The 12744-nt window shown below is 45.1% G+C and overlaps 1 protein-coding gene across 4 annotated transcripts in view; it reads left to right on the top strand.

Moving 5' to 3' along the window:
* Nucleotides 1–12744, top strand: part of SEPTIN11 (septin 11) — a 90113-nt gene that overhangs the window by 54501 nt on the left and 22868 nt on the right. For all 4 annotated transcript variants that reach the window (XM_036022540.1, XM_036022539.1, XM_028505874.2 and 1 more), the window contains 3 exons: nt 1478–1673; nt 7529–7715; nt 10842–11003. In XM_036022540.1, the coding sequence (XP_035878433.1) occupies nt 1478–1673; nt 7529–7715; nt 10842–11003 (545 nt within the window). The remainder of the gene's footprint in view (nt 1–1477; nt 1674–7528; nt 7716–10841; nt 11004–12744) is intronic.

Here is a 12744-nt window from a genome sequence, read left to right on the forward strand (position 1 = left end):
TATTTTATTGTTGTTCAATTACAGTTGTCTGTGTTTAGACCGCACTGCCCCCCCGCCCTGCCCCATATTGCCAACTGTTTTTGACTCATGAGAATTAGAATTAAGGAGAATTGTACTTGGTTTTATTATGAAAGGTTGGGCTAAAGTTTTTAGTGGCTATACATTCAGGTCTCACCATTTGATTACTGTGGTGGCACCAGGCACCTGCCACTCTGCATTGCATGTGTCAGGGTCTCAATAAACACTCACTGACTTGCATTATCAATGTGAATTAATAAGGCCAATGTTGTAGGTTATTTAACATGATTCCATTTCGTTGTCAGAGACGTCACCCTGAACCTGGGAAGACCGTCTAATGTTTGTCACCTTGCCTCCAGCCAAGTAGGGGGGACGTGGGGGTAATGTCAAGGACTCACACAGATTCACAGCTGTCACTGGAGAACATCAGGTGGCCAGTGTGCTCTGTAACAGTAAAGTCAGGATGCTGTGTTGGTTCAGGGCAGGTGTTAGAGTCACAAAGACTTGGGTGAGAGCTGGCTCTGCCACTTCACAAGGTGACTTCAGGAAAGTCACCTAAACCCCATCTAAGTCTTGGTGCCTCACCTGTAAAGTGGAAGGCGCAGGAGCACCTGCCCGTTTCATGGAGGGTTGTGATGAGGCGTGCAGCAGTACCTCAGTGTTTGTCAGTAATGTGTTCCGGGACTCGGGACCAGTGCTGAAACCGACAAGTCCTGAACAGTTGAGCATTTTTTCGGGGATGGGGGGAGGTGGCATTGTGACTCATTCAAACTCTAGCAAGTGAGACAAGTCCCGAGCAAGTGCCGCGTGCTGAAACATTCTTTTCTTGTCAAAGTGCGATAAGTACTGTTCTGAAGCTGACGAGTACCGAGGCATGACTGTAACTGAGATCACGCATTCGAAAGCTTCCCCGCACGGCCTGGCGCGGAGGGAGCACTTGGAAACTTCGGCTGGGATTGTTGTTACTGCTCTTGTTGTCAAGAGTGTTGTTTGGAAAAATGTAATTCTTTTTGATAACATTATATGGTATCAGATAATTCAATACAAATGGAATAAGCCTTTATTTTCTAGTAATAGAAACTCAGCCATATACTTTTTTTAAGTAACAGTTTTGCGCACCAACAATTAGGAGCGGAAGAGACACGCTTTATGTCTCTAGTGCACAAACTGACCGTGGGCAAGCTTACAGCGTCTGCTCCTCTACCTAGGACCAACGAAGTGTATCTTGATCTGTAAGTTCAAGATCTTTTTCAGCTAAATACGTTCTAAAATGTATGAAGACATTTCTGGGAAGGTATTTGATATATCCCACATAAAAAGAACTCACTATCTTTTCATGGAGGGATTTCTGGGGATGATGACTGCTTTAGAAGTTTCTCAAACATGATTGTGAAAACTCCCGGTGAGGTGGGCTGGTGTCTGAGGGGCACTGACGCGTTCTCTGGTTCCGCTGCTGTAGGTGAGACGGGCATCGGCAAGTCCACGCTAATGGACACTTTATTCAACACCAAATTTGAAAGTGACCCAGCTACTCACAATGAACCAGGAGTCCGGTTAAAAGCCAGAAGTTATGAGCTTCAGGAAAGCAATGTCCGGCTGAAATTAACCATTGTGGACACTGTGGGATTTGGAGACCAGATAAATAAGGATGACAGGTACGTGTTGGGAGTTTGTGGGGATATAAATGGGTGAAGCAATAACAGAACCCATCCCTGGTAAAATCAAAGTCTGATTATAGGGGTTCACTGATTATGGGGGCTAGTCCAACTCTATCGCCTAAAAGATAAGACATGTCCTCTGAGAATCTTCTCAGAATGAAATTTTCTTGAGGTCAGAATCAACTAGTGGAGTTGATTTCAGCTAGTATAGGCAGCAAAGGGGTTTATTAGAAGGAAAAGGGTAACTGCGGACATTTTTCCAGGAGGGCCATAATCAGGTTGGGGGGATTTCCCATCAGGAAAATCAACCTAGAGAAACAGAAACACACAACCACCTGACAGGACAGTTTGCAGACACCCTGCCACCGACGACCTTACACAGTTTTGGTACCAGAACCCCGGGGCCAGGTCTCTAGAACGGCCACCGGATCTGCCCCACAGAACCAACCGCCCCCCCCCCCCCATCACTTGCATGAAGAGCCCTGTCCCGGCATGGCTTCTGCCTTGGGCTGCTCCTGAAAACCCAAAGGGAAGAAAACATTTTTATGAAATGTGTGTTGGGAAGATCTTAGTTTCTGGCTGGCTATTTTAAATATTACACTTTATCTCAAAAAATTTTTTTTGAGGAAGTTAAAATAAAACTGGCCGGAGGATTCCAGAGGGGGCTTCCAGAGACATTTTTGAGCAGTGACAGCATTGTGGGAATAAAACACCATGTCTGTGACTTATCACATGTTTGCTCAGGGCTCAGAAACTGCATTAGCACCAGGGTTTTCTCTGTGTATGTGTTTTTTTCCATTTTTGTTAAAATTGTATATATTATATATATGTGTTTTGTTAAGAGGAACTTGAACTATTTTATTTAGACATGTGTATTGCCTAGATATACAGGGTGGGGTGAAAGTAGGTTTACAGTTGTTCATATGGAAAAATAATACAATAATTAGTAAATAATAATACCAGAATAAACTGTTGGGCATCCCCACGACTGGAAACCGACTTTTGCTCCACCCCATATTTTAGCTGTCCCTGATATATGTGAGCACCATGGTAGTGATAGAGAAACACTTAATTCATTATGTAGCTGAGCACTGAGCTCTATTTTATCTATAGAGCAACTTAAATGCTCTTTCATAAACATTGTCCTGTAATAACAGGAGAAATTGTTAGATATAGTGAGAGAGATTTTAGTTTGCATCTGGTCAAAATGGACTATCTGTACATTGTGTGGGGGTGGGACGCAGCTGAGCTCAGGCCCTGCAGCTGAGCAGTTGCTCTTAATTTATGACCTCACTGCCACAGTGATGGAGAGGGTACTGCCTGAAGGCTGTTTGCAATGTCAAGGGGAATGGATGAAGAGAAAACCCTGGCGCCAAGGAAAAGAGCACCAGTGCATTGTGGGAGCCCAGGAGAGAGCTGGGGGGCTCCTGGTTGTTGTACTCACCCAGAGTGTGGGGGATCTGCCTCTCTCTGACCTGGACCTGGGCTAGAGAACGTTGTGTGTGTGCACTCCGTTTGGAAGGCAGCCTGTGGACCTTTTCAGGATATCTTTCTGTGGGAGTGAGAACCCTCTTCCAGCATCTTGTTGCCATGGTTCCACATGCTGTTCCAGCTCAGAGTCATTGCCTCCATGCTGCCACGAGATTTTTGCCTCTTGCCCAAACGGGGGCTTTCCATCAGACTGGGGGATTGCACACTCATCGGCACTGAACAGCAAGTGGCTAGTGCAATACCCATCCTTCATAATTGCAGCTGGCGGCTTCTTTAAGAAATTATCTGACTCATTTGGGTCAAATAATAGTTTCCAAGGAGATTTAGAAGAGAGGAAGTGTGATATTAACTTAACCTAGATACCAGGTATTTTTTTTTCCTTCTGAAATTTCTTGACAGCTGTTGCATAACCTCTTGAAGTGGCATTTAGAACTCTGTGCCCCAGAAGGAGGGCACTGTTGACACTATTGACTATAAACTGAAATGACTATTATTTAAAATAGTTATGCAGAGAGACCCTGCATCCATCAAGAAATTGGAAATGGATATGCATTTTTGCATTGATATGTAACCATATGGTAAAGGATGTGCTGTTTCTCTAAGCCCATGATTATTTTACTACTTTGGGGATTAAGCAAGCTTTTCTGCCATTGATGCAAGACGCCAAGAATGTCCCAGTTTGTTTATGTAGGCTTTGGACATGTCAGCATTCCTGCATCATTATCTGCCTGGGACCAGGCTAGCTAGAAGGAGGCAGGAAGAGAGATCTGGTAAGGTTTCCTGTTATGTTTAATAGTGTGATTAACTCTTGGTGGTTTAAGGGCTTCCTTGTTCTGCTGTCTGTACCCTTCAGTGAAGAAGAAAGGAAAGGGTCTGGAGAAGAAGGTAAAGCAAGTTTTGCTGTAGAACTGGAAATTAAATAATTAGCCCTGCATTTGGGAGAGGGAGGTAGACTGTCAATGGCTTATCATTAACTCTAATGATAATCAGCCCTGAAAAGCATGGAAGATTGAAATTCAGTTAGAGAGAACCCTCAAACTCACCGAACCTTCATCAGAGTTATAAACATGGAATTGAAGTAGACTGGTCTTTGAACTCTAAGTTGTTGGTTTTTCCCCATACACTTTGGTGGAGGTAGTTGAGGGGTAAGGCATATTGACCAGGGCTAACATAACAAGGTAGAGACAAATCCATGGGAGGTGCCTGGTTGCACACGAAGTGGAGAGTCAGCCCTGGATGACGGACGGCATTGGCTGTTTTGCAAGAATGATCAGCGTGTGGATTGGGTGGATAGAAAACATTGTATAAATGTTTTTTCCATCAGTTTCAGCATCAGACATGTCTCATCTTACTGTGTTTTTAATGCTTGGAGGTGTATGAGAAAATGAGTGGCAGATAAAAGGGAGTATCTCCATGCCATAAAAGGAATTATGTGAAAATGTAAGGGCTAGATAAGATCTCCCCCCCCCCCCCCCCCCGCATTTCCTCTGATTTATATGGCTGCAATCCAGAGAAGTTTGAATTGGCCAAAAGGAATATAAATAGTTGTCCTTTCTATAGGAATGGAAACTAGCAAAAGGCAAAATCGGGATTTAGTGTCCTTATCTTTATGGCTGTGCTGATAGCAAGAAGTGGAAAGGCGTAGGAGCAAGGGCAGAGGATTTGCTCACAGGATTGTGAAGGGGAGTCTCAGCTGCTTTATTGGCTTGTTATGCATCAGAAGGAAACTATTTCATCAACATAATTAAATAAATCTTTGACAAGGAAAAATGTGATTTTGGTAAAGAGTTCTCCTGGAATACATTTTTTATTAATGTATAATGATACACAAAATGGGTGGGATTTCACGTGTGGGAGGTAGGAGCGGGAATCTCTGGGTTGAATCCCAGGCTTCGGACCCGACCAGCGGTGTGGGTGGAGGTGCCGTTCACTGTGCTGAGGACCCTTGCAGGTTTGGCAACAAGGTGGGGTTTGATTTTGGACTCGTTTAGTTAGCAGAGCAGACTGAAATATCTGGTAAACAGACGGATGAGTCTGAAGCTCAGGTGAAGGATGTGGGCCGGAAGAGGCGGATTGTGAGTCATCACCGTCAGGTAGACAGCAGGTGAGGCTCAGGAGTAACCGCGATTGTCCAGGGCCACCGCGCAGAGGGAGCAGGAGGCGGGCAGACTGGTCAGGACGCTGTAACAGGAAACCAGAGATGTAAGGGAACAATGAATCCAGGGCAGAAAGCATCCCTCACTTGAAAAGAAAAGATGTTCTGCCTTCCATAATCGTGGAGGATCAGAATCAAAACCAGAGGCGAAGAGGGAAATTAATGGAAAGCAGAACATACTTGGGCAACTGCTGGGGAGGAGGTGCTGAGAAGCAAATCAGGAACTGGGGAGACCAAAAGGATCGACTGCTGTGAGCTGCTTTTCCTCTCCTTGGGGCTGAGAGGGTGTTTGGGGAGCTCCCTGCCTCCGTGTCGGGAGACTGAGGACCAGGCCCTGGGCCATCGGGGCGGTGCACTTCCCGACCCACCTGGGCTCAGCAACAGAGCAGTTGCCGTGGAACCGGGTGGGGATAAAGTTCTCTTTTTTTCTCCATTTTTTAAAAAAGTCAGACTTGCTTTTGTTGTATTTGTTATTTATTATATTACTGTGAAATAGTTATATCTTACTTTTATCAGCTAGTCCTTTGCATATATTAGCTCTCTCACTGTCACAGTAGCTCTCTGATACAGATACTACTCTTGTCTCTGGTTTACCTAGGAGGAAACTGAGGCACAGAGAGATTCAGTAACGAGCCCAAAGTCATCCAGCGAGCAAGCTGCAGAGCTAGATTTTTGTCTTGGGTGCTCTGGCCTGAATCGCTGCTTCTCATCACCATCTCATACAACTACCCTATGATGACACTGCTTATTACTATTGTTATATAACACCTGCCTCTATTTTAAAATTGGAGAACATAGAAGACTCATCATTTGCTCATTCCTTACATTGGCATTTTCATGATTAGGAACTTTTTAGTACTATTGCTGAGGCACCTTCTACTTCCTTTTTAAACCTCTGGAGACATTGTCTGCTTAAAGTAAACTGACGGTTTGTTTGTGATAAGTTACCAAGGGGAAATGTCATCAAAAGCTTTTATCTGATGGCTTTGGTTTGAGTCGTAAATTTGTTTGACTTCGTTTGGTTTTGGTCTTGCTTTTTAGTTTGTTTGCTTTTTCTCTTAAGGTGTCTGCTGTCACCTTCATTATAAAAGATTGGTTGTTCCCCTTCAAGGGTTTCAGTTAATTCATAGCCCTGGGATTCAGTGTTGGAAGGATTCTCTATTTCTCAAAGCTTAAGCCATTGCTCAGCAGTGTAGCAAGGTTGAGGAGAACTAACCTATTGTATTCCCTGTAGACCAACCTCATTGCTGCTGACTCCGGCTTCCCTTGGAGACCTGAGAGAGGTCAGGGCTTATGCGGTGACCTAACGTACCACTTAATCTCCAGAGAACATGTGGTTTATTGAATAAGTATTCTCAATATGCTATTAATGGTTTCATTTATGGTCAGTTAATAGCATCATACATAGTAATCCAAAAAAGATTTGAATTATGATTTGCTGAGAAGAGAGGGTTATAAAATTTATCTTTAAATCATAAAATTTTAAATCCTAAAATTATCTTTAAATCATAAATTTAGAATGCTGAAGACCACAATGGTCCAGGCACTCTCATTTATAGCTGAAATCGCGGAATGTGCACAGGGCTTTCCGCGAGAGCACAGAGAGCCCCGCGCCTCTGCAGGCACAGCGGAGGGCCGGGCCTGGCTCCCAGCAGGAGGCGGCGCCATATCCCGAAGTCACAAGCCAGTTTTATTTCGAGCACCAATGTCAGTCAGTTGGTGCAAGCTGTCAAAACCACCGTGTTGGGACAGATTTGGAGGCTCAGTTTTGCCCCAGGAGGAAAGACTGCCGCAATCTCTTAGCAGTATCTTCGAGGGCTCCCCAAGGAAAATGACAGCATGCCCCATGTGTTTATAATCTCTGTTTTAAAGGATGGATGTTAGCCAGGAAAATAACAGGAAGAAGGCTGCTGCAGGTACAGTGGCTAGATGAGCGGGACGTGGAGGCAGAGCTTGTTGTGCTTGGCTGGGACGGCAATGGTGAGCCCGCCATTGGGCAGTGGGAAAAGGGCGCCTGGAGAGGTGTTCAGGGGCCAGAGGACAGAGGGCCTGGGACGCCGTGGAACTGGGGCTTCGGCTGTCAGGGAGGAGGGAACATTGCAGACTTCCCTGGGGTGCTGTGCCACGTGGAACTGCGCAAACGGTGTGTGAGTAGAAACATGCTGACCTGAAAACGTGTTTTAGAAAGCGTTCTTCTGCATTCTAGCTATAAGCCAATAGTGGAATACATTGATGCCCAGTTTGAGGCCTACTTGCAAGAAGAACTGAAGATCAAACGCTCTCTGTTCAACTACCACGACACCAGGATCCACGCTTGCCTCTACTTCATTGCCCCTACTGGACATTCGCTGAAGTCCCTGGACCTGGTCACCATGAAGAAGCTGGACAGTAAGGTACTCGCCGCCACTCTGGCCCCCTCCACTGTACTGGCAGATCACCTTTACTTGAAAGCCCCAATTTATTCTCTCCTCTTATTGTAATTTGTTTGTTTGTTTTAAGACAGTTTTTTTTTAGAATAGGTCTAGGTTCACAGCAAAAAATAAGAGGGGGAGGTACAGAGGTTTCCCTATACCCCCTACCCCGGGGCATGCACAGCCTCCCCCACCAGGGTGGCACCCTGATGAACAACATTGATACATCACAATCTCCCAAATTCCGCAGTTTACATTAAGGTTTACCCTTGGTGTGTGTTCCATTGGTTTGAACAAATGTGTAACAACTTGTATCCATCATTATAGGAACGCACACAGTAGTTTCTCTGCCCTAAAAACCCTCTCTGCTCTGCCCATTCATCCTTTTACCCCTCCCCTCAAACCCATCATTTGTGTTTTCTGGTTTATAGAACCATAGGTCTGAGCAATGTGAGAAAAATGCTTCAAAACCTGTCTGGATGTTAGGAGAAAACAAAACACACGAAGCAAACAAACAAAGCCATGTAGCTTCGCTACAAAGTATTTTGAGTTCTTACATTAGCATCAGTGTATGCTCTGCTGAAGGTTGGGGAATTATCCAGTGGAGGCAGGAAAGGGTCGTAGGAGGGGTTAAATTTAGGGAGATTAGAAAATAAACTCGTGATTTGTTTATTTCCCTAAAAAGTGTTGCTAAGTTTCTTAAAAGGTTTGGCTTTAATTTGAAGTTTAGAATGAAAACAAAATAAGTTAATTTTTTAAACTATATGATGACAGTCCACCTTCTTAGATTTTAAAACTGAGCCACACCCACGTGTTGGAAAGAAGTCTGAGTTTTAGTTTGACCCCTGAGCTGTCGGTGCTGATAACCTACCTCTCTCTTTCGCAGCGCTGGGAGGAAGGGACTGATAAGTTTGATAACATTTGATAATACACTTTTCGGCTAATTTAATTCTTCCTTGTGACATAAACAGAACATAAATACGGTCTGAAATAAATCAGCAGCAAATGAGAACAACCACAAGATGAAGCTATGGGATTTTCTCCTAGATTCTAACTTCTTTTTGAGTTCAGTAAAAAGTCTCATCTTAGAAGGCTTTGTTCGGCATCTTTTTTTTTTTTTGTCCAAACAACTGTGTTTTAGAATATGCTTTTCTCCCAGGGGGTGTCGTACTGCGAGGACGCTGAGAAGGTCAGCCCGTCCCCAGGCCGCCGCCTGAACCGGCTGCACGGGGCCTGCGTGGCCCAAAGCAGGGCCAGGTCCTCGGCCTCCCGTGCCGGGTCACAGAAGAACATTCTCTCGGCCTGAAAGGGTCATTGCAGCTGGAGTGTTGTTGGGAGAATACATAGAAACCCTCCTTCATGTCATTGGATCCGGCTGCAGTAGGCCGTCCGTGGGGGAGCACGCTGGGCACTGAGGCCGTCCCTGTGCTGTCTGTCCTGTCCCTGAGAATCCGCGGGAAGGGCGGAGAGACGGGTGGCTTCCTCACGGAGGCCCAGCGGATAGGCCGCGTGAGGCTAATATCCACCAGAGGACTGTGTTTGGTAGAGCTGATTTAAAAAGGAAAAGAAAACAAGGCAAAACAAACTTAAAAAGTGGCTTAAAAAAGAAAGTCACCACAAGGCAAGTTAAACTGCATTCAGACAATGGATACCGTCATCGAGTCAGTGCTAGGGAACACCTGAGAATGGAATCGTCAAAGGTGCCTTTATACAGGTAAAGTGAAGGGTTAAGGCAGATATATGATCATTTCAGGAAAGGTCGGCAAGTACCCCCCACCAAGGAAAAAGAGACCTTAAATCTAAATTGCCTGGTTTGTCTATCTCCTCTGATCAAATTGTCAGAAAACAATGCCCCTCTACCCTTTTGTCTGTGTGGATATCCACTGAGTATTCACCGTGTACGAATGACAGCCTGTATGAACAACCAGGACGTTTTTGTTCCCCTGGTTCTGACCCAAATGTGCCCCCTACCGTCACGGGTGCGTCTTTTGTCTGCTGCGTGCTGGAGGAAGCCCAGGCCGGACGAGATCGGGAGTTGGTTGAGAAATAGATTTTTCTATCAGCATGTCATCTCATTCTGGTTTACTGGGGATTTTTGATTGGGCTCTTGGGATAAAAGGAGAAGCAGAGGAATGCAGACATGACCTGGAAAAGCTCTTCAAAGACTCTCTTCCCTGGCCTGACTGCTTTCTTTTGGAGCTGGCCCCTTTTCGCTGAGCCGGGGCAGGGTGGGGCAGGGTGGGGCAGGGAGCATGGCTCCAGGTACTGGATGACAGCAGCATCTATTGAAACCTCTGTGCCTACCAGAGAGGGGAAGAAAGTTAACTTGAAAAACGTATCCTGTGGACAGTGCCGGCAGCAGCTGGGAGAATATCCCACCTTGGGGTCTGGGCTCCCCCTGCAGGACACCCTTAGCTCTTGTCGCAGCCATCTGCCCAGCTCCTAGTGCTCCCTGGTCTCTGTGACCCATGCTCTGAGAGCAAGCCCAGCCTTTGGCACTGGGTCTCATTCTGGCACAAAGGAGTTATGGAAGCTGACTTTCAAAGGAATTAGTTGGTGTGATTTTGAAAATTATTAAAGTAGGTAAAACCATTTTTGTTTTGGTTAATACCTAGGTGCTGTGCTCCTGGCAGTTTTCAGGTTGCCAGAAGAAAGAAAAGATGTTCTCCTGTGTGGAGCTGAATATTCCACTGATCTAACTAAGGAAGACTTTATTATTATACTGTGAGGACCTTGCAAAAATCAGTTCCTAAAGGAGCTGGGAGGGTCCTCAAAGGAGTGATTGCTTATTCAAAGAATAGCTTCTTTGTTATCGCTATTTGTCATGGAGTAGCACTTCCTTTTACTCGGTAAAGAATGAGGTGGCCCAAGAGAGGAAATTACAAATGTGCTTTCAGTGCAGATGGGAGGAAGTAAAAGTGTTCACAGACGAAACCAAAAGATTATCCCATGTCTTCATAATTTTGCATCTAAGTCAAAAGTCCCATTTTAAATATCTTTTAAAGTGTAGTTTTATAATTTTTATTTATGTTTGCTATGTTTTATTCATTCGTCTAATTATTTTCCTTACATTGGAATTGTGTAAAAATGGAAGTGTCTGTTTTATAGGTGAACATCATTCCAATAATTGCAAAAGCTGACACCATCGCCAAGAATGAATTGCACAAATTCAAGAGTAAGATCATGAGCGAGCTGGTCAGCAATGGAGTCCAGATATATCAGTTCCCCACAGATGAAGAAACCGTGGCTGAGATTAATGCAACCATGAGTGTAAGTCCTCAAGTAAGGAAGGACCGACCTGTGATGTTCCTGAAGGCTTGTCTCAGTGTCGGCCTTGTAGAGCAGCCGGAGCACTGGCAGGGAACCTGCTGCCTTCAAGGTGGTCTGGCTCTGCCACTGTTTCAAGTCACGTGACCACCCTGCACCTCCTTGTTCCTGTCCACCAAATGGGAGAGTTAGAACGAGATGATCGCAAATTTCCTTCCCACTCTAACAATTATGATTTCTGTAGCAAATCTTGTGGAAAGGGAGTGCCAGCCCATTTCCATTTCCCATAAAGCAGCGTAAAGGAAATAGGTCTCCACTTGCTTGTGCCAGGGTTGGCAAAAGCACATCCGCCTGCCTCACTTTGGCTTCTGGGACTGGTTCCCGCCTTTTCTGTTTTCCCCCACCCTTTCCTGAAGTATTCGGTAAACCAGCAGCTGAGGGTATACTTCTCACATCATGGGGAGGAACAGGTCAGGAGATCAATGACTACACTTCAGTCCAAGTGTGCCTGTGATAGGGTCTCTCCTGGTGAGCCCCTGCTTGCGAGCTGATAGCCGCAGCCTCCCCCCACTGCCCTGGGTCTCTGAGCCATGGGGACTCCATGCACCTTTTTTCATTTGGAAATGCACAACTTCTGTAAAAGCAGCATTCTTTTCTAGTTGTTGATGTTTGGTAAAGCTCTTTGGAATTCTTACAATTGTAGGTTACCTTCAGTGAAATGTAATTAGAAGCCATGAAAGAATTTGGCCTTATCTAAATACATGCTAAAAATTGATTCAGACGTGTGCTAGCAGCAGAAGTCAGTCTGAAGTTTTAAATTTGTGGAAGGTTGAGGTATATTCTACTCTTGTTAGGAGATCTGAACATGAAAACTTGTGTCTAATCATGCCATTGTTAAATGAACAAATGACACTTTAAAAAAATTAATAGCCCCATTGAGATATAATTGATATACTGTACAATTCAGTGGTTTCTAGTGTATTCACAGACTTGCACAACCAATGCCACAAACAATTTTAGAACATTTTCATCACCCCAAAAAGAAACCATGTATCTTTTAGCTGTTAATTCTCTAGCCATCTCAACCATAGGCAATCACTCATCTATTTTCTCTTCTCTACATTTGCCAATTCTGGACACTTTATATAAAGGGAGTCACACTGAAGTTCATCTGGAGAATTAGATGCCTTGGGCAAGGCTATCTAGTTAACCACAGCTTTGAGATTTCAGCCCAGCCCTCGGGCCCTCGGGCCCTCAGGCCCCCGGTCCCCCAGTCCCCCGGTCCTGCGCATGGCCTGATGCTCGCCACCGTAGTTTAGGAGATCAGAGTTACTCACAAAACTGCCCCTTGTTTCTTCAGTTCAGCCTGTGGACTTTCCTACAGAGGGCTATTTTCATCTAGGGAGGATTTCCTCCTTAAATTAATCCCAGTATGACTAGGACTTTGGGAGCAAATGTAAGTTTCTTCCTCTCTGGGGCTGTTATTGTATGAATTTAAAATGCAGGGATCTCATTAATGCAGAGATTGTCCTGCTCCACTCTATTCTGCTCTGGTCACACTCCGAGTTGTGTGACCCGCTCTGGCTGTCCTCCTTCTGTGGCTGGGGTAGTAAAGGCTCTGGAAGAAACTGGAGAGCTGAGTCTTTCTGGGAAGTAGGCATGAAGGGGTGTGAAAGGAAGGTTGCCCTAAGGGAGAATGACTGGACTTATTCTAAAGACAGAACCAAACCAATTGGGCAAGAGA

This window comes from Phyllostomus discolor, chromosome 1 (assembly GCF_004126475.2).
Source record: "Phyllostomus discolor isolate MPI-MPIP mPhyDis1 chromosome 1, mPhyDis1.pri.v3, whole genome shotgun sequence".
NCBI lineage: Eukaryota > Metazoa > Chordata > Mammalia > Chiroptera > Phyllostomidae > Phyllostomus > Phyllostomus discolor.